The 23128-nt window shown below is 41.3% G+C and overlaps 1 protein-coding gene across 1 annotated transcript; it reads right to left on the bottom strand.

The window, feature by feature from the left end:
- Window positions 1–1492: 1492 nt before the first annotated feature.
- lnpa (limb and neural patterns a) lies at window positions 1493–17145 on the bottom strand. Its single transcript, XM_031795267.1, is given in 13 exon segments — window positions 1493–2504; window positions 6415–6609; window positions 6940–7010; window positions 7208–7313; window positions 9674–9883; window positions 9976–10027; window positions 10141–10221; window positions 12460–12499; window positions 12730–12792; window positions 12897–13084; window positions 13755–13796; window positions 16116–16205; window positions 16482–17145. Coding segments are annotated over 12 exon segments (1242 nt in total). The 5' UTR covers window positions 16143–16205; window positions 16482–17145; the 3' UTR covers window positions 1493–2337.
- Between the last annotated feature and the right edge of the window lie 5983 nt (window positions 17146–23128).

Raw genomic sequence — 23128 nt, forward strand, 5'->3', positions numbered from 1 at the left:
ACTGTGTTCTTGGTGACCTTAAAAGCTGCAGAAATATTTTGGTACCCTTCCCCAGATCTGTGCCCTCGAAACAAACCTGTCTCGGAGATCTACGGACAATTCCTTCCACCTCGAGGCTTGGTTTTTGCTCTGAGGTGCACTGTCAACTGTGGGACCTTATATAGACAGTTGTGTGCCTTTCCAAATCATGTCCAATCAATTGAATTTACCAAAAGGTGGACTCCAATCAAGTTATTGTAGAAAACATATCAAGGAAGATCAATGGATACAGGATGCACCTGAGCTAAATTGAGTCTCATAGCTAAAGGGTCTGAATACTTACATAAGGTATTTCAGTTTTTATTTGTACTACATTTGCAAACATTTATAAAAACCTGTTCTTGCTTTGTCATTATGGGGTAGTGTGTGTACATTGCTGAGAAAAAGAATTAAATCCAGCTTAGAATAATGCTGTAACACTAACAAAATGTGGCTAAAGTGAAGGTTTTGAATACTTTCCGAATGCATTGTATACATACACTATAAAAATAAAAGATTCCTAGAGTATCCTTTAAGGGTTCTTTAAATTGAAACTGTGGGGGAACCCCTCTAAATTCTTCAAAGAACCCCTTTTAACAGATCCTTGCAGAACCTTTTGGGATTTGTTTTTTAACTAACCCCCTCCTGTTATTTTTAATATGAATAACAGTAACAATACTTTAGTTGTCAGTGTTTGTGACTTTAGTGGAAAAGCAGAATAAAAAAATCTAAATATGAGGTAAACTCCCATCAGAGCCCCAAGTCCAATGGGTATATTCTCTGGCATGTTGATGTTCTCCATAACCAGAATGATTTTGTAGTGCATGGTGATCGAACAGGTTACCCGTTGTATTTATCAGAGGCATAGAGAGAAAAATGTAATTATACAGATGAATAACAAAACATGCACGACAGTATTCATGTGGTAAATGTGAATAAAAAAATATTTTGATAATGGTTTTCATACACACACCTTGTCCATAATGTAGAGGCCTATGGAATATTCATTGAAGAGGTAAGAGAGGAGCATGGTAAATGTGATCTGCATAACATACCAACTGAACTACCTTTGTATGCCTCATCTGTATACCTGCAGACACAAAAGTGAGCAGTTCAGTCATCTGCACCCAATACAGTTAGCCTTCAACATCCTCTTATAGCCTACATCTTCTTACCTCTGTTGATTGATATCCAGAAATTTGACAAACTGACTTGTTGGAAAGGTGGCATCCTATGATGGTGCCACGTTGAATGTCCCTGAGCGCTTCCGTAAGGCCATTCTACCGACAATGTTTTGACTATGGAGATTGTATGGCCATGTGCTTGATTTTATACACCCGTCACCAACAGGTGCAGCTGAAATACCCGAATCCACTAATTTGAAGCAATGAACTCTGGGAGCCTGAGAGAATGGAGATTAAAACTTGAAATCCAAATAGCAGGGTCACACAAAACTGGCATTTTCAAACGCATGCATTCTGACAATGACTCAAGTCTTTATTCATTTCAAAGTGGAAACATAAAACTCATCAAGGCACTAAGGTGCAGAGGACAGCAAATACAGCTTCATCTCTCCTCTTAAGCAATAAATAAGTACTACTATGACTGTACTATTACTGTGTAAACATGTGGTTAGTCCCATTGTACTAGGACTACCCAAAACCTAGTCAATACTGTTAAGGCACTAACGTATACCATAGTATCTATAAATATCTGCCCCCTAAAAATATTTCATCATACCAGACAGGACATTTTTTTGCACTTCTGTAGACATGGTAAGACATTCAGTCAAAAGACAAACTACTAAAACAATGTTGCAAATTACTTAAATTTAAAAAAAGAAACCCTCGTTCTACATATGTGCAGAAACTCAAACTTCTTAGCTAGATTTTGGCTCGTTATTGTCATCATCTTGCATGTCTGTAGACAACATGGATAGAGACAAGTCACAAATACAATAGTAATGTGGGAAATTGCTTATCCCGCTAACGCTAAACGCTTAGCTAGCTGAACTAAGTGTGCTGTTGCGTAATGTATAGAAGTGAAAGTACAGTTCATGAAAGTACCGTGGACATGACGTAAAATCTCAAGTGTTGGCTGTTCACTTTTATTCCAATCCTTAAATTCATATTGGTACCATGACAACTGACAAGAAAATACCTTTAAGTTAATACCAAACCCGTTGCCTGTTATTCTGCCATTCTACCTCACAGCATTAATCTAACCATTATTAAGTTAACTTTAAAAACAGAAAGAACCCCCCCCCCTGAAAAAAGTAGAATATAGCTCTAGCATAAATTAATGTGTTGAAATGACATTCTATTCAACCTCCATGTCTGATACATCCAGCTCCCCGTCTGACTTCACCGGGGTGAGTTGCAGAGATTGTTTAGCTCCTGGCACTTCTGTTTCTGGGGCAGTATCTGTTGTCAGAGTCGCCAACTCCTGGATCTCTTCAGCTGGGGGAGTAGGCTGCTTCTCGGCAACTAAAATTGAGGATCAATTCAATTTACAGGCATTTAAGAAAGTAAGCAATGAAAACAATCAGGAAATTCTGCCAATCAGGGCCTAAAAATGAAAACCGGCCACCTTCCAAATGTGGGTGGACTTTAGCATTGGCGGGGAAAGATGTCTATTTCATCAACCACGTTGGTGGGTGGTCAGGGCTCCACAGTGTCACCATTTCACTTGCATTTTTTTTTTTTTTTAATTGTCAAGTATGATCACATTTTAGCAAAATAAATGCTGCTGTATCGGTTTAAGTATTTCTGCCATTTTGTTTCATAGCTGGTGAATTAAAACGCACAAGGTCAAACAACCGCACAAATCCTAATATTGCCTATCCCACGACAAAACTACCTGGCTGGGGGCTGTGCTCACGCGATGAGCAAAACATTTTTAGTAGCACTGCGCACAGGTGTAAAAGTTGGTCTAATTTACTTTAAAACAAAAGTCTGTTCTGTTTCTTGGCTATTTACAAGCTAAGTTGTTCTTCAATGTTTGAGTATCAACTGTTTGGGAAGAGAAGACAAAAGCGGCTACTAGTTGGACTCAATCTCACAGGCAAAAGCATGACGAGTAGCATTACCACAGTAACATCTCACCCTCTTAAGGATCAGACCCTTTTTTAAATTTTTGCCTAAAATGACAAACCCAAAGCTAACTGCCTGTAGCTCAGGACCTGAAGCAAGGATATGCATATTCTTGATACCATTTGAAAGTAGTATGTGCATAGTTTTAAACTGCTCCAATGAACCATTGCATTACTGTTCAAAATGTATCAAGTCTGCTCAAAAATGTGCCTAATTGGCTTATTGATACATTTGAGTACATAACCGTGCACTCTTCAAACAATAACATGGTATTATTTCAATGTAATAGCTACTGTAAAATGAACAGAGCAGTTAGATAAATTCTTGTTAAAGCTTTCTGCCCATATAGATATGTCTGTGTCCTGGGAAATTCTCTTGTTACTTACAACCTCATGCTAATCACATTAGTTCAACCATGAACATTGTCTCATCTGATATTTTGGTTAAATGTAATTAAACAATATACCACATTACTCCTGCCTAGTTTTACATTTTAGAAGCATTGCAACGCATGCTCATCTGCTTGTGTTTTGTTGGTGTAATTTGTGTGAATATTTATTTATTTGGTCTACTAAAACAAATCTGAGTGGGTGGTAGATTTTAAATTATTATTATTATTTATTTTTTTAAATCAGTGGCTGGTGGCCAGTCAAGTTCCTCCACACCGATCGACAAACCATTTATGTAGGGACCTCGTTTGTGCATGGGAGCATTGTCATGCTGAAACAGGAAAGGGCTTACCCCAAACTGTTGCCACAAAGTTGGAAGCACAGAATCGTCTAGAATGTCATTGTATGCTGTAGCGTTAAGATTTCCCGTCACTGGAACTAAGGGGCCTGACCCGAATCATGAAAAACAGCCCCAGACCATTACTCCAACAAACTTTAGTTGGCACTATGCATTGGGGCAGGTAACGTTCAAATGGCATCCGCCAAACCCAGATATGTCCGTCGGACTGCCACATGGGGAAGCGTGATTCATCACTCCAGAGAAGGCATTTCCACTGCTCCAGAGTCCAATGGCGGCGAGCTTTACACCACTCCAGCCGATGCTTGGCATTGGGCATGGTGAGCTTAGACTTGTGTGCAGCTGCTCAGCCATGGAAAGCCATTTGATGAAGCTCCCGACGAACAGCGGACACTGCTTCAAGAGGCAATTTGAAACTCGATATGGAGTGTTGCAACCGAGGACAGACAATTTTTACGAGCTTCAGCACTCGCCGGTCCCATTCTGTGAGCTTGTGTGGCCTACCACTTCGCAGCAGAGCCGTTGTTGCTCCTGGACGTTTCAACTTCACAATAACAGCACTGCCAGTTGACCGGGGCAGCTCTAGCAGGACAGAAATTAACTTACTGGTAAGGTGGCATCCTATGACGGTGCCACGTTGAAAGTCACCGAGCTCGTCATTAAGGTCATTCTACTGTCAACGTTTGTCTACGGCGAGTGCATGGCTGTGCACTAGATTTTAAACACACAAGTGAATTCGGCTATTTCAGCCACATATTTGAAGTTGTGTCCACATACACTATATATGCAGAAGTATCTTCTTGAGCTAAGTAGCTGTGTGAACATTATACACTGCTCAAAAAAATAAAGGGAACACTTAAACACCACAATGTAACTCCAAGTCAATCACACTTCTGTGAAATCAAACTGTCCACTTAGGAAGCAACACTGATTGACAATCAATTTCACATGCTGTTGTGCAAGTGGAATAGACAACAGGTTTAGGCAATTAGCATGACACCCCCAATAAAGGAGTGGTTCTGCAGGTGGTGACCACAGACCACTTCTCAGTTCCTATGCTTCCTGGCTGATGTTTTGGTCACTTTTGAATGCTGGCGGTGCTTTCACTCTAGTGGTAGCATGAGACAGAGTTTACAACCCACACAAGTGGCTCAGGTAGTGCAGCTCATCCAGGATGGCACATCAATGCGAGCTGTGGCAAGAAGGTTTGCTGTGTGTCAGCGTAGTGTCCAGAGCATGGAGGCGCTACCAGAAGACAGGCATCAGGAGACGTGGAGGAGGTCGTAGGAGGGCAACAACATAGCAGCAGGACCGCTACCTCAGTCTTTGTGCAAGGAGGAGCAGGAGGGGCACTGCCAGAGCCCTGCAAAATGACCTCCAGCAGGCCACAAATGTGCATGTGTCTGCTCAAACGGTCAGAAACTGACTCCATGAGGGTGGTATAGAAGGGCACGACGTCCACAGGTGGGGGTTGTGCTTACAGCCCAACACCGTGCAGGACGTTTGGCATTTGCCAGAGAACACCAAGATTGGCAAATTCGCCACTGGCGCCCTGTGCTCTTCACAGATGAAAGCAGGTTCACACTGAGCACGTGACAGAGTCTGGAGACGCCGTGGAGAACATTCTGCTGCCTGCAACATCCTCCAGCATAACCGGTTTGGCGGTGGGTCAGTCATGGTGTGGGGTGGCATTTCTTTGGGGGGCCGCACAGCCCTCCATGTGCTCGCCAGAGGTAGCCTATTTAAAAAAATGTTTTACTAGGCAAGTCAGTTAAGAACAAATTCTTATATTCAATGACGGCCTAGGAACAGCGGGTTAACTGCCTGTTCAAGGGCAGAATGACAGATTTGTACGTTGTCAGCTCGGGGATTCGAACTTGCAACCTTTCTGTTACTAGTCCAACGCTCTAACCACTAGGCTACCCTGCCACCCCTAATGGCCTGACTGCCATTAGGTACCGAGATGAGATCCTCAGACACCTTGTGAGACCATATGCTGGTGCGGTTGGCCCTGGGTTCCTCCTAATGCAAGACAATGCTAGACCTCATGTGGCTGGAGTGTGTCAGCAGTTCCTGCAAGAGGAAGGCATTGATGCTATGGACTGGCCCGCCCGTTCCCCAGACCTGAATCCAATTGAGCACATCTGAAACATCATGTCTCGCTCCTGCCGGATGGCGGATGCTTTAGTCCAGGTCTAGGAGAAGATCCCTCAGGAGACCATCCACCACCTCATCAGGAGCATGAACAGGCGTTGTAGGGAGGTCATACAGGCACGTGGAGGCCACACACACAGAGCCTCTTTGACTTGTTTTAAGGACATTACATCAAAGTTGGATCAGCCTGTAGTGTGGTTTTGCACCTCCATGGGTTGATACATTTGATTTCCATTGATAATTTGTGTGATTTTGTTGTCAGCACATTCAACTATGTAAAGAAAAAATATTTAATAAGAATATTTCATTCATTCAGATCTAGGATGTGTTATTTTAATGTTCCCTTTATTTTTTTGAGCAGTGTATTTGGGAACAAGAATGATGAGGTTTCGCAGAGACATACCTGCAGTAGCGGGGCTCTCATCAGCTTCAGGGGCAGGTGCTGGCTCTACGGGTCCTAGTTCTACAGGTGTTGGTGATGTTGGTATGGGGGCGTGTGAGGGCATCTTTGCCTCAGCAGTGACCTCAGAGAGTCGTGGGGCTTGGGGTCTGGTCTTTCTCGCAGGATTCAGGACATAACAATATGCACATCTGAAAGCTGAAACGAGACACATAAACCACCATGCCCAAAGCGACTGTCAACTGAATGATTGTCATACATTTCCATGTAGACACAGATGCATGTATAATGAAAATGAAACCAATGATATTCCAAGAAGAATTGAGTCAAAGACGCATAAACTCATCAGATCGATGGGTTACACTCGTTTGCATAGTCAATCTAGATGGGCTCTTTTTGCTTACAGAGGCTGGTAGTGGCAGAGGCTTTTAAGAGCCTGATGATATACGGCACTGCCAAATGCTAGAGGGCAAATGAAGGCGCGGTGTTTGATGGAGACTGACAGAGTCGTGTTTCTCTAAATCTTACCAACATATTCAAATTCCTCTTTTAATGCCATGCCGTTATGGGTGAGACACTGCTGGCATATGAGGGCATATCTGGAGGGAGAAAATAATCTGTTAGAATGCATACATGCAATGAAATTAAAAGATAATTTAGCTGTATTTAAACATAGCAATTGTCACTAGAAATACATTCAACAGTAAATTCCTATAGCGCTTACATCTGCACAAATACATATTTGATTTCCAAAAGCAAATATTTGGGTGACACTCAAGCAGAAGCAACATTTTACCTATTCTGAGGGCCATCGCCAACAAAGTACTCAATGACCCTGTCCATGGTGCCTCTATCCCGGGGGAGAACAGGTCTGGCCAAGGGTGGGCCTGGAGGGTGCATTCCTGTTATGGCAGACACACATGCACATTAGCTGCACAAAGTCTGTTCTCAAACGCAAATCGTCACACACTGCGCCAGAGGAGAAGAAACCAGACAAATCTACAGTTAGCGGCAGAGGACCGTGATAAACGGTTGATACGGACAGGTTTTAATAATGACTTGGAAATGGATCTCACTTGCAAAGCACTTGAACGAGAATCCCTGCTGTGTTGCTGAGCAGTAATTAATATAATCTAACATCAAGAGCAATCATAGGAAGATGACTGGTCATTTCTGGGAGACTTGGCAACGTCTCAGCTTCCTGCTGCTTATTCATTTACCAACATATGGAAACTCTGTGGTGACTCTTTCTATCAAATTGCTTTTCACTTTCAATTTTCCACAAAAGTGCCTGAGTTTCGAGCCATATGAAACATTTGCATGGTGTGCCTATGCCAAACGCAATTTCACCTGGCCAATAGAAAGGCATTTAGTAACATTTCAGTACCAATGCCCAGAGAACAAATGCCGGCCTACCTAATTAATCATAGTTAAAGTGATCTTGGCTCTTGTACACCTCAGTTGGCATTCCACATGGCAATTACACCATGTTGCTTTCTCTGGGAAAGCAAACAGTCTTTAACGGTTTGCCCTCTTTCGCATTTCCTATGAAGTGTCCAACGCCAGACCGCATGTTTACATAAGAGTAAATATACACTTAACATAAACTGACAGTAGCTAGGTTTCCATCCAATGGGCGACAGATTTTAATGTTGTAAAAGAGTGTAAAATCTGCATAAAAACTACATAGGCGTTTTCCCACAAGATTAACCATCAAACTGACTTGTGGATAAATGGTTGTGCGTGTTGATGTAGTGCACATAAAAATTACTTCTGCGGGTTAAATTCCTATGTACCTAATAAAAAAATACAAGTTAAATGGTTTCAAATCGTATTTTCAACTTTACTACTGGTTGTCACAACAAATGTGTTGGAAAGCGAATGAGCCCACGCTGGTCTTTGCGCATGTGCTCTAGCCAACAGCGGATTTCACATGACTGGGCAGGAGCGCAAGCATGGGTGGGCCTGGGAGATCATAGCCAATCAGAATTAGTCCCCCACCCCCCACCACAAAAGGTCTTTATTACAGACAGAAATACTCCTCAGTTTCATCAGATGTCCGGTTGGCTGGTCTCAGACAATCCCGCATGTGAAGATGCCGGATGTGGAGGTCCTGGGTTGGTTACACGTGGTCTGCACTTGTGAGGCTGGTTGGACGTACTGCCAAATTCTCTAAAACGACATTGTAGGCAGTTTATGGTAGAAAGACTAACATTAAATTCTCTGGCAAGAGCTCTGGCAGACATTCCTGCAGTCAGCATGCCAATTGCAAAAGTGTGACATTGTGTTGTGACAAAACTGCACATTTTAGAGTGGCCTTTTGTCCTCAGCACAAGGTGCACCTGTGTAATGATCATGCAGTTTTATCAGCTTCTTGATATGACACACCTGTCAGGTGGTTGGATTATCTTGGCAATGGGAAGTCTCACTAATAGGAATGTAAACAAATTTGTGCCCAATTTGAGAGAAATTAGCTTTTTATGCATATAGAAAATTTCTCTGATCATTTATTTCAGCTCATGAAACCAACACTCCACTTGATGCGTTTATATTTTTGTTCATTATAATTTCATCTGTAGCCTAATGAAGAAAAAGCTTTCCAGAGTTGTAGTGTGAATACCACACAACATATCGCGTGACTCCAAGTTTACTTCCATTTAATATTAGATCAATATGCGCATTAAGGCATTTCCACCATCATTTCTTGCCTAATTAATTTTAGACAAAAAGACGGCACCTTGTCTAGCGTATTTTGTTTTGTCTACATTTGGAAAGTTTAAGGCCTGTCCTTCAGGCCTGTCATGACTCATTTTAATCCTACATGTACTTCACTCGTATAAAAAGGTTTGATGGAAACATGGCTAGTGTCCGGTTTATTTTGGAACCACCCTTTGTCGTGAGAAAAAAAAAATGTTTTTGAATTGGAACAAATTTGATGCTGCAAATGGCCCTAAAATCTAGGTACAATTTCACACCTATTGACTTTGTTAACCATTATCGCCTCTTCTCTGGAGCAAGCTTGACCTTCGGTTTGTTTTACGGCAAACCCTACCATAATGGATTCAAATACTACACTTAATTGGTCATAACTACCATTTGTAAAACAAACTGTCATACCGGTACTGTTAAAAAAAATACAAATAAAAATGTCAATGTTTTTATTAAAGGGTCCCATCCCTGAAGGACTGGTGAGACAGGGATGGGTAAATCACCTTAAAAATCGACCACATTATGATGTGGTCCCCGTGTGCAGCTAACTCACCCACTCCTAGAACAGGTGTGCCAGGGGTCATGGGCCTCTTCATCAAGCTCTGCTGAGCAGCCTCAGCAGACAGGATTCTCTCTGGGGGTCCTCCAGGAGCTGAGTGGAGGGGCGGTCCTGCATGGGTGGCCCCTGGTGCCAGAAGAGGACGTGCTGCAGCAGGAGTCACCGCCACCGGGGGCCGAGGAGTGACATACCGCTGACGGAGTTCTAATGGAGGAAACAATGCAGGGATTATGTTTATCAGTGGTCTGCAACGCAAGCACATGAAAGGCCTTAAAATATCTAGCCAACTATATTACCTTGGCCAGGTTTTGGAGTCATAGGTGTTCCACTTGGAATGGATTCTGGCACCTTAAAAATCGGAAAAAAGATTAAGAAGGATACTTTCGAGGTTAATTATAGCGGCGCGGGGGGGGGGGGTAATTCAAATAATTAGTGGGCTCAGAGGAAGATGGAATACTCACCTTTGTCTTTGAATCAGGATCAAATCTCTCCAGAATAATTTTTGCGGTTTTATATGTTTCAGTCTCCATCACCTCTAGAAGCTGTTGGACAAAAGCAGTTCATATTTTCAATGTAAAAGGAAATGAAAAGGGCAAATAAAGCACAAATTGAAATTCAGGTTGATTTGTGACACCTGTTTGGGTTATTTTATTTTTTTAAAGTCAAATTCAGTCAAACATCATTAGTATTAGTCTTCAGGCAAGCATTGGAGTATTGAAGCAAGAATTGGTGTTCCAGTTAACCCCTTTGACTACGCAAGTTTTTATTCAAGACGCTTATGTTTGATCTGTTAATTGACTAATGATGTTATGACATGTCACCATGCCATACATTTAATTCTGTTCAAATCCATTGAGTAATGAAAACATCAATGATGACTAATGTCGTACCTTCCATATCATCATTAATCAAATTAAAAAGAGCATGTAAACACTAATTGATTTCTTGAAATAATGAACTGCTTTAAAAACAGGTGGGTCCTATGACCCACATCTATCCTGTCATGAATCTGCACAGATCCGGGCCCATAAACACAAAGCGTCTCAGAGTAGGCGTGCTGATCTAAGACCTGTTCATACAAATCTTATTCATTATGATCTAAAAGACAAAACTGATGCTAGATCAGCACTCCTACTCTGAGAAGCTTTGTGGATACAGGCCCAAGTCTTTACAATGCCTGGAAAAATGTAAAACATATCAATATGATGCGTTGGTGTTTGAAGTATGTGGATATTCTCAACTAGATGTTTCTTCTCCAGTCTTATGAAACTCCACAAAATGAGCTACCTACAAAAGTCAAAATGGCAGCCAGACCGACATTCTATCACTGCATTGTTAAATGTTTTTGAAAATAAGTGTCCGTAGTATGCCTACACCCTTTAAAAAAGGCCCAATGCAGCCATTTAAATGTTGTAAAAAAAACATCAATATCAAATCATTTCTGGTTACCAATTAAGTACCTTATTGCGATAGATTTCCATTTAAAAAAACTATGGGCAAAAATAGCTTTTTAGCAAAACTATTGCTCAAGAAATAATTTTGTTAGGGCTATCTGGGACTGGTTTGAGTGGGGAGGGGAAAACCAAAAACTAGCTTTTGGCAGAGAGGTTTGTAACGCTTGGTATAGTGGGGCGGCAGGTGGCCTAGTGGTTAGAGCATTGGGCCAAGGATATAGCTCCGTCGAGGTTGCGACACCAGGCATTAAAGAGTGTAGCAAATTCGGGGGCCTGACAAGGTAAAAAAATCTGTTGTTCTGCCCCTGAACAACACAGTTAACCCACTGTTCCTAGGCCAACATTGCAAATAAGAATTTGTTTAACTGACTTGTCTAGTTAAATTAAAAATAAAATTAGTTCTATTAACCAATTTACTGCATGGTGATGTCACCATGGGAAGCAGAAACTCCCGCCAAGCAGAAGGTCCTGCTTAATTGTATTTTCAACAAGCAAATAACGCTGATCAAAAATGTTAACACTTTTACAGTCTTAGTTTCATCAGCTGTACAATCTGATATAAAACTGAAATAAATTGACTGCATTGGGCCTTTAAAGCTGGAATCTTTAATGGTAAAACAGCCCTGTCAGTTTGCGATATTACAACGAAGTAGTAAATGCAAACAACGACCACTGTTTTATGTACTGCATAAATATTTTGCAATGCTGCACGACGCTCCTCAGCTCGGCAACCAATAGAGAAGCTAGGTGTTTGAGCAACTTCATTTCAGGGAAATATCAAATATTGCTAATTGTTTACGAAAAATAAGAATTACACACCCTACTTCAATAATGGAGTGTGAAAATCCATCAGCCATAATTATTGAAAGTTAGTCATGAGATGACAAGCAATTTCTCAGATTTATTTCCTTCTAGCAGAGTGCTTAACCAAGTAAAGTCTTAATGCCAATTAATGGCTGCATGCAATGATTTTAGATTATTAGGTGTAGCAATTATTTTATTAAAGTGCTATAAAAATTCAATAGCAAGGCGCCACATGTAGACTACTGCAATACTTAGGTACAACACCTTGTAAGTGTTCATCTCAATAGAGGAAGATGCCAGATTAAGCCCATTTAAAATAAGTTACAGGATGTAAAAATAGATAAGGATTTTTTGAAGTGCAGACATCTCAGCTCTTTCATATGACACCTTCACAAATGATTAGGGGATCCACATTGTTTTTCACCCTTTTAAAGATAAGGGTTCAGCTATGGTGGGATTCTAAATTGCGGTCTAGACGATGTTCACCCAATCAAAAGCAACCCTGTAAAAAAGTGAACATACCATTTTTCTTTTTTGTGATTTGAGGTCCTCCAATTTTCATCTGAAACAAAAAACAACATTTGAGTGATTACACCAAAAGCAGAATGTCAAGTAAAATTGTATTAGTCACATGCGCCAAATACAACAGATTTAGCAGACCTTAGTGAAATGCTTACTTACGACCCCCTAACCAACAATGCAGTAAAAAAAATGAAGACTACATATAGAGAACAGAAATTAGCAGCTGTGTCATAATAATGATGAGGCAGAGGTAAATAAAGTTCAAAGCACATACTGTTTTTTTCTGTTCTTCTTTTAAAAAGAGTGAGCAGCCCCTTTCGAAGGAGCCATACACTGTTGAAAGAAATATTAGAACCTCAATTGCAGGTTCAGTAACAAACTATTAGTAGTTATAGCAATCCATTTCTTTAGAAATGTTTTTAAACAGCTATACTTACAATAGTGGAAATACAACAAAAGGAAGGACCAATATGACCTTTCCAATCATCTGTTCAGGGAGGTACCAAAGATACACAATTATGCTAGCCATCAGGTAAAGAAGAGATGAGTACTGAAGCAGTCTCCACACCCATAACTTCAACTGTTTTTGATACAGTTCTTGACATTCCTCACAAGCCTGGATATCCTGTAAAAAACAATGATCATGTTCCTCAAAAACAAAAAAAAACACATTGAATATAGCCCAGCTCTCTCTCACTATAAACTGACAAGAAGTTTAGCATTCCCAAATTATAATACTAATATCAGAACTTTTAGTTATCCAACATAACCCTATGGCTACAATTATGTCAATACTGTACCTCGTGTGTATGATGAAGACATAAACAACCAGCATAAAGCCAAACATCAATACAATATAAGTGTTGGAACCTGGACTGTGGCGTAACATTTGGAAACATGACTTTTCCACCCTTCCTCCTGTGATCTTGACAAAAGCCTATGTATTCAATGCAGGCTTAAATCAGACTGCATTGCCAAATTATCTTTCCTTTATATTTAGATGGAAAGGAAACACCTTTGGTTCTCGGTGTTGATTAACCTCACCCCCCAAAAATATCAGTTGGTGGACAGCGTAGCGACCTATCCTCTGCTGGTGCTAGGAAACATTTGTGTCTGTCACTCCACTGGACATTGCTTCCAGTGGTCTAAACCTCAAGCGAGACAGGATCTGTATAATGTAATAAGGTCAATCTCTAGTCTAGTGCAAGTTCCCAAAATACTCTTGATCAACGTCATCTTGAGGGAGTGTAGCCTCTGAGGCTAAATATATTTTTTCAAAAAGCAGAAACACATACCTTATCAATTCCTTCCAAAACCTCTACAGTTGATGGCTTAGTCTGTCCAAAGAAAAATGAGATACAATTAGAGATTGAAGACCTTAAAACTGAACTCAATGCAGAAAGCAGGGTACCATCCATAGGTTATGATCATTGAAGCATAGGCTTATTTTCTGGAATTTTGAGGGTCCCTACATTGTCTTCTAGTTTGCATAAGTTCAAAGTACTGCATGTTCCCACCAAATGTTCCCATTCAGAACACAACTTGTGTGAAAAATAGTACTGTCCAGTCATCTAGATGTGCAGATTGTTGCTTCTCTTTGAGAAATGCAAGAGAAGTATTGCGTCATTGTAGTATTTACATTTTTAAAAACTTGATGAACAAAACTTTCATTCAAAAGCACTTGCATTTCCACTTGTATAAAATATGCTGTTCCTAAATTACAGGATATATCTGGGGCCACTAATACAAATAAAAGCACTAGCTGTTTTACGTCACTTTGGATAAAATTGTCTGCTAAACCGTATATAGGCCTATAGTATCATCATTACGTTTACCATTATCATGTTGATATGATAAATGATATTGTCCATTACCCCATAAAACAGCATTTGTTTTTAGGAAGTGCTAAATAGCAAAGCCATAACATGTGAAAGCAGAGGTTTTTGTATCTTTCCTGTCCCATGCATGGACATATTGCACTAAACAGAGCTCAAACAAGTGAACGATCACTAGACTTGAATTACATATCGGCCAATGAGTATCACCCACACATTCTCCTCTATACTAGAAGAAAATGACAATGTTATTTCAGACATATGCACTGCCAAGCAATGTAGACAGACCGAGTCAACTAATCCCTTTCACGATTTAACATCCAATGAAAGATATTCAGTAATGTCAATAACACCACAGCAGGTTATGCATAATACATCTTGTGTGTTTGTGAGCATTGCAGAACACTTCTTTAATGCTGCACTATTTAAATGTCAAACAAGTTACGCCATACATTCTATAGCAGGGATGGGCAACTTTGATGGGGGTGGGGGCCACACATTTTGAACTCACAGGGCCTGCAGTGGCTCGTGGGTCTACATACCCCACAGCCATAACCACACACGCAGTCAACTGATTTGTGCAGATAAACTACTTCACTCTTAACTAAATGCGTTATACTAGTACCTAGGACAAGCCCCTAAGTGAAATTTGGTTGCTCACCCCTCAGGATAATTTTTTTGTTTTAAAGTATATTTCTACACATTTTTTCCATGGGTGTATAGAAAGTTATAATAAAGCAGTTTAACATCGAATTTCCTGCAATTCCACTAATTTTGTCATGCTAAAGTAAAGACTTTGTGCATCTCTAGGCGATGAGCTACCGCTTCCCTGGGTCATTTCATGTGTGTATCTGAGCTATTGCAGTTTAAGCAGGCAGCAGTTGGGCCGGTATGACGTAGCATTACGATAAGGCTGCGCTCACTACACTGGAAGTAAACAGGAATAGGCCTTTAAGATCTCAAAAACGTCTATCATACATGTCAGATTTCAATACCGGCCCATGTCATAATGCAGGTTGAACATGGTGAGAATGTAGACTCCTAAATTGACAGTGCAGTTTGTTTAGACGATTTTACAGCTAACTAGCTACTTCACGTGCAGATATTGACTTTGGCATTATTGCGTGTGGCTACGTACCTAGCTAGCTAGCCCATAGAGAGCATTGCCAGGTTTTGTAGTAAACTTCAGCTGCAACAGATTTCCACAACCATTTTCAACCTTATAAATGACTAAATTAAAGATATTGTCCTCACATATTAGTGTTATGGAACACTGTAAATGACAGGAATTTTTCCTTTAATAGGTTATCAGAGAGACTGACAAAAAAAAGACAAAAAATCAATGGGGTCCCCTGGGAGTCAGGGACCTGGGCACATGCCCAGTCAGTATAAGGCCATGAGTACTACAAGTTTAGATAACAGGCTAGACTAACTTCCCAATCAACATTTTTTTAGCTGACATGGGTATTTGAGTTACCAACATCAGCAAAAAACTGAAGCACAACCAAATTTCAAAATTGCACCTTGTGTATTCTACTATTCTAACTCTAAACTGAGAGCCAACTAAGTTCCTAAAAATATATTTAATACGTATTCAATCCATACATATCAGTGGAGGCTGATGAGGGGAGGACGGCTCACAATAATGGCTGGAACAGAGCGAATGGAATCAAACACACTGAAGCCATATACTTGTTGTATTTGATACAATTCCACCTTTTCCACTCCGGCCATTACCACAAGCCCAGCCTCCCCAATTAAGGTGCCACCAACCTGTGATACATATCACCAAGAGGAAAACACAGGTTATGCTATACATACCCTAAACCGGGATATTACAACCCCCATGTTGAGGACCAAATTAAGTCAGTCTTTTTAGAGCCCTCTGATTTTCCAGTGGAATCTCTTCACCTGCTGACAAAAATGTACTGTTAGCTAATACTGCTCAGTCTACATTCCTATCAAAACAAAATATAAGCAACCAATGATTGTGCAAGGAAGGTAGCTGATGAAAATGCATGGGTATCCAATTTACTGACACTGTAAATTCACTTGAGTGTGGGACTCAAGATCCATAACGTTCCCAACTTTTGAAAGCATTATTCTTGATTTACATTTTGGTTAAATTACATACATTAGCTAGCTAATCCCAAATCCCAAAGTGGGTCAGATGACGCATGTGTTTACCTGTCCAGGATTCATCAAGAGTGTAGCGTATGTTTTGAAGCGAGCAAGCAACAGTTCGATGCGTGTCCAAAGGCACAATAACAGAACAATTTACTATTTTGGAATGTATAGGCTCTAGCTAAGCCTCGAATAAACTAACTATAGCAGACGCACCGCACTGACGTTTGATACCTCGCTCAACCACAACGAGTTGCTGTGACGCTAGCTCCACATTACCTAGTTTAATTTACGATGCATTTCTGAAATTGGTTGACGGTATCGTTCACATTGCCCAGAAAAACAAAATGCACATTGTGATATAGTCAACCAAATGTGTGCACAAGCTGGAGTTAGCTAAGTACTAGTTAGCATGCACAAGCTAATTTAGCTAGCTAACTAGGGCTTGGCTCATGGGCAGAATTGTTCAACATCAAGCGACATAACTCGCTAGCCAATTCGACCTTCTTGCAGAGAAGGTGAAAACTATCTACTTAGCTACTAAATTGACCAACTCAAAAATGTCAAGTTGCAGCGTTCTAGCAATCGTTGTTCCAGTTAGCAACTTTAGCTTCATGCAACTTTAAACTAGCAGTCGCTATTTCAGCTAGACACTTTATCGTAAACGCGATTCAATATCAAGGAACACACTTTTTTTCTGCAAGCACTGGCGTTGAACTAATTCTGAAGCAATTTACCTGGACAGTATTAATGTCCGAAGTTCATCTGTGACTGAAACACAATTACCACTATATTGTTGCTTATATATTAGGGGCGGAAGAACATGCGCGACCCATTTCTGACGTCAGAAGACACGCAAAAACGTGCCCCTAACCGCAGATCCAGGGTCGGTTTATGTGACTTCACATAATACCGCATACGCTGTAACGTTGACCATGCTAGCTTCACCACGTGACAGAGGACTTCGTGTCAGTGAAAAAAAATGTAGCAAACTCGTAATGGCTCCTCCAAACTGTAACGTGTTGCCATAAGAGCATGTTGTTTTACTAAGTGCAAAGTAATTGGACACAATTGGGCTAATTTGGCTACCCAATACCTCCATTTCTAAACAATCAGCCCATAAAAATGCAAGATACATTTGAATAGTTAAAGAGCGTCTGACCCATAAAAGCAAGGTACCCCTTTGAAAACGGTCTTTGTGGCATTGATATGAGTCATACACATTTATTGTAGTCTCAAAATTGACTTCAACGTGTAAATAGGATCATTTTGGTTACAAAGTCAGTCAGTGTCTTCTAAAACGGTTTTTGGAGCTCACTGCATCACAATCAGTAAATGAAGGTTGGGTTTTGATTACAATTATGTCAACAAATCATGCCCCCTTTTGCCAAGCTCCACGTGCAAATCAGCACTCCGCCCACTTCACTTCCCCTCATTGAATACTTTTCTCTTCAATCATAAAAAAAAAACGTTTACTGGATATAAACTGGATATAAAATGATCCTCCATCGTTAAGACACTGGAACATTATTATTTAAATATTTAAATATTGAAGATGTGGGCAACAGAGAAAATCAGAATAGTGCTTTTATTTTTGTTTTATTTAACCTTTATTTAACTTGGCAAGTCAGTTAAGAACAAATTCTTATTTACAATGACGGCCTACACCGGCCAAACCCGGAAGACACTGGGCCAATTGCATACCGCCCAGTGGGACTCCCAAATCACAGCTGGTTGTGATACAGCCTGGATTTGAACCAGGGTGTCTGTAGTGATGGCTCTGGCACTGAGATGCAGTGCCTTAGACCTCTGCACTCGGGAGCCCGAGTGGAGTGTACGGCAGTCATATGCGAAGCCATAAATCAAGCACTGGAGATAGAGTGCCTAAGGAAAGCATTCCGACCCCTTGACCTTTTCCACATTTTGTTACGCTACAGCCTTATTCTAAAGTGGATTAAATAAAAACATATCCTCATCAATCTACACAAAATTCCACATAATGACAAAGCAAAAACAGTTTTTAGAATTTTTTGCAAATGTATTAAAAAGAATAAACAGGAATACTTTATTTAGATAATATTCAGAACCTTTGCTATGAGACTCGAAATGGAGCTCGGGTGTATCATGTTTCCACTGATCATCCTTGAGATGTTTCTACAACTTGATTGGAGTCCACCTGTGGTAAATTCAGTTGATTGGACATGATTTGGAAAGGCACACATCTGTCTATATAAGGTCCCACAGTTGACAGTGCATGTCAGAGCAAAAACCAAGCCAGGAGGTTGAAGGAATTGTCCGTACAGCTCAGATACAGGATTGTGTCGAGGCACAGATCTGAGGAGGAGTACAAAAACATCTCTGCAGCATTGAAGATCCCCAAGAACACAGTGGCCTCCATCATTCTTAAATGGATGAGGTTTCGAACCACCAAGGCTCTTCCTAAAGCTGTCCACCCGGAGAAATCAAGGTAGAAATGGCTTGGTAAGGGAGGTGACCAAGAACCTGATGGCCACTCTGACAGAGATCCAGAGTTCCTCTGTGGAGATGGTAGAACCTTCCAGAAGGACAAACATCTCTGCAGCACTCCATCAATCAGGCCTTTATGGTAGAGTGGCCAGACAGAAGCCACTCCTCAGTAAAAGACACATGGCAGCCAGCTTGGAATTTTCCAAAAGGCACTTAAGGGCCTCTCAGACCATAAGAAACAAGATTCTCTGGTCTGATGATACCAAGATTGAACTCTTTGGCCTGAATGCCAAGCTTTACGTGTGGCGACAACCTGGCACATTCCCTTTGGTGAAGCATGGTGGTGGCAGCAGCATCATGCTGTGGAGATGTTTTTCAGTGGCAGGGACTGGGAGACTAGTCAGGATCGAGTGAAAGCTAAATGGAGCAAAGTACAGAGATCCTTGATGAAAATCTGCTCGAGAGCACTCAGGACCTCTGACTGGGTTGAAGGTTCACCTTCCAATAGGACAACCACCCTAAGCACACAGCCTAAACAACGCAGGAGTGGCTTTGGGACAAGTGTCTGAATGTCCTTGAGTGGCCCAGCCAGAGCTCTGACTTGAACCCGATCAAACATCTCTGGATAGACCTGAAAATAGCTGTGCTGCAACGCTCCCCATCCAACCTGACAGAGCTTGAGAGGATCTGCAGAGAATAATTAGAGAAACTCCCAAAATACAGGTGTGCCAAGCTTGTAGCGTCATACACAAGAAGACTCAAGGCTGTAATCGCTGCCAAAGTTGCTTCAACAAAGTACTGAGTAAAGGGTCTGAATACTTAAGGAAATGTGGTATTTTTAAATAAATGTGCAAAAAATTCATAACCTGTTTTTGCTTTTTCGTTGTAAGGTATTGTGTGTCAATTTTAGAATAAGGCTGTAACGTAACAAAATGTGATAAAAGTCAAGGGGTCTGAATACTTTCCGAATGCACTGGCATATTTAATAATTCATGCAGCAGTATACAATACATTTTTGGACTCACCTTGTTGTGCTCACTTGAACAGGAAGGTGGTGTGGAGGTCCTTGTTGGCTCTAGAAAGAGGCCCGATATTCCGACTTGGAATTCCGAGTTGGATGACCGTTCAAAATTATTTTCCCAGTCGGAGCTAGTTTTATCCCAGTTGTCTTGAACTCACTGTCTGAGATTTCCAAGTTTCCAGTTGTATTGAGCACGGCAGAAGACCTGCTGGATTGACTAGATGGCAATTGTATTCAAACTTTACTGGCCCATGGCGTTGCCCCCTTTATCGGGATATCCAATTTGTAGTTAGGATCCTGTCTCATCGGACTCGGCGAAGGTCGAGAGCCAAGCCACACTGCTTCTTGACACACTGCTCACTTAACCCGGAAGCCAGCCACACCAATGTGTTGTAGGAAACACTGTCAAACTGATGACCGAAGTCAGCTTGCAGGCAACCGGCCCGCCACAAGTAGACATTAGAGCACGATGAGGCAAGGACATCCTGGCCGGCCAAACCCTCCCCTAACCCGGACGATGCTGGGCCAATTGTGCGCCGCCTCATGGGTCTCCCGGTCACAGCCATCTGTGACACAGCCTGGGATCGAACCCGGTGTTGCAGTGACGCCTTAGGATTTATTGTTAAATTTGCAATTTCCAACTTGTGTAATTTTTATGGCCGATGAGCACCGATATGTTTTATTTATAATTTCTCTTCATATGACAAGGATTGAAAGTATTTGCCAGTAGATTGCCGACTTGATGCAAGATGACTGTTTGCTAAGATTTTGAAAGTATGATGTTGACATGATTTGTCCAATCAAAGCTACAGTAGATATAACGTGATTTAACAATTTTATCTGTGGCCAATTGCCTTGAGCCACCTTGGATGGGCACTTCTAATGTAAGTCTATTGCAGCAATCTAGGGGCTTGAATTTTCGAGCTCTACCTGTAGATTTTGAGGTGACGTAGTGTCCCCATGAGTGACAGAACACTGAGCCAATCACGGCGCAACTAGAGAACATTACCAACCCTTACGCTCCGTATTTTCCGCTGACTGCCCCACCACCACAGAAAGCACTGAACTAGACTAAAACACCTGCATTTTGGAGCTGCCTTACTCAAGATAGCAAAAAAGAGACCATGTTTGTATGCGGCTTTATTAACTAAACTATTATTTATTTTTTACGTTGTTTGCAAACTGATACGTGACATGTATTCATGCCAAAATAACATGCAAAGCAAGGGGAAAAAAACATATTTTTTGCTAAACAGGTGGGGCTCAAAACAGGTGGTGCTCTGAATGACATGTCACCATTGTAAACTAGTAGGTTAATTACCCAGCCAAGCAGATATAAGCTATAGATTCATTTTGTTTGTGAAGTGCATCATCAAAAAGCATCGTCCTTTCTTCATAAGAAAATGCAATTTGCCACTTGGATGTCTATTTTATCACCCTGTAACAGGCCCTCCCAGTCAACACCACCTCATTAGATGAGGAACGCCTGCTGCAGTTGTTCGAGAGATGTCCAGTTTGCTGCCGAACATGCAACATAGAGAAGACCAGCAAGGGGACCCTCAGCATCACCCAGACATACCCTTGCTGTGAGCATTCCTAGGGAGGACACCTGAATCAGGATGGTGACATTTGACCTGGTAAACGCAGCCTTATCGCTGCATTTACCATTCTATTTTTATATCATGATATCTGAAGTGAAATAGAAAGGTGAATGCAGTGATCAGGTTGGTTCCACCATGCAAATCGTAAACATCATTGATAATGTAGTCAGTGCTCTGTCTGTGTGTTTGTGTTTGACCAACCAGTATCTTTGATGCCAGGGGCCAGGGGGCTGATCTATGCTGCCATGCCCATTAATGGGGCGCTGGCGAAGACCTTACCTCCAGCCTCACCTGTTGCCTGCTCACCAATGGTTGTCGATGGGGAGACTAGAATTAGGTAGGTTTAGTCTGACTTGTTCAAACTTCAGCATAATTACACAGTACTGGTCAAACGTTTGGACACATCTACTCATTCAAGTGTTTTTCTTTATTTTTACTATTTTCTACATTGTAGAATAATATTGAAGACATCAAAACTATGAAATAACACATATGGAATCATGTAGTAACCAAAAAAGTGTTAAACAAATCAAAATATATTTTAGATTCTTCAAAGTAGTCACTCTTTGCCTTGATGACAGCTTTACACACTCTTGGCATTCTCTCAACCAGCTTCACCTGAAATGCTATTCCAGCAGTCTTGAAGGAGTTTCTACATATGCTGAGGACTTGTTGGTTAATTTTCCTTCACTCTGCGGTCCAACTCATCCCAAACCATTTCAATTGGGTTGAGGTCGGGTGATTGTGGAGGCTAGGTCATCTGATGCAGCACTCCATCACTCTCCTTCTTGGTCAAATAGCCCTTACACAGTCTGGAAGTGTGTTGGGTCATTTCCCTGTTGAAAAACAAATGATAGTCCCATTAAGCGCAAACCAGATGGGATGGCGTATTGCTGCAGAATGCTGAAGTAGCCATGCTGGTTAAGTGTGCCTTGAATTCTAAATAAATCACAGACAGTGTCACCAGCAAAGCACCCCCACACCATCACACCTCCTCCTCCATGCTTCACGGTGGGAACCACACATGCAGAGATCATCCGTTCACCTTATCTGCGTCTCACAAAGACACGACGGTTGGAACCAAAAATCTCAAATTCAGACTCCAGACCAAAGGACAAATTTCCACCGGTCTTATGTCCATTGCTGGTGTTTATTGGCCCAGGCAAGTCTCTTCTTATTTGTGTCCTTTAGTAGTGGTTTCTTTGCAGAAATCCAACCATGGAGGCCTGATTGACGCAGTCTCCTCTGAACAGGTGATGTTGAGATGTGTCTGTTACTTGAACTCTGTGAAACATTTATTTGGGCTGCAATCTGAGGTGCAGTTAAGACTAATGAACTTATCCTCTGCAGCAGAGGTAACTCTGGGTCTTCCTTTCCTGTGGCGGTCCTCTTGAGAGCAAGTTTCATCATAGCGCTTGATTGTTTTTCCGACTGCACTTGAAGAAACTTTAAAAGTTCTTGACATTTTCCGGATTGACTGACCATGTCTGAAAGTAATGATGGACTGTCATTTCTCTTTGCTTATTGAGCTGTTCTTGCCATAATATGGAGTTGGTCTTTCACCAAATAGGGCTTTCTTCTGTATACCACCCATACCTTGTCACAACACAACTGATTGGCTC

This window comes from Oncorhynchus kisutch, linkage group LG2 (assembly GCF_002021735.2).
Source record: "Oncorhynchus kisutch isolate 150728-3 linkage group LG2, Okis_V2, whole genome shotgun sequence".
Lineage (NCBI taxonomy): Eukaryota > Metazoa > Chordata > Actinopteri > Salmoniformes > Salmonidae > Oncorhynchus > Oncorhynchus kisutch.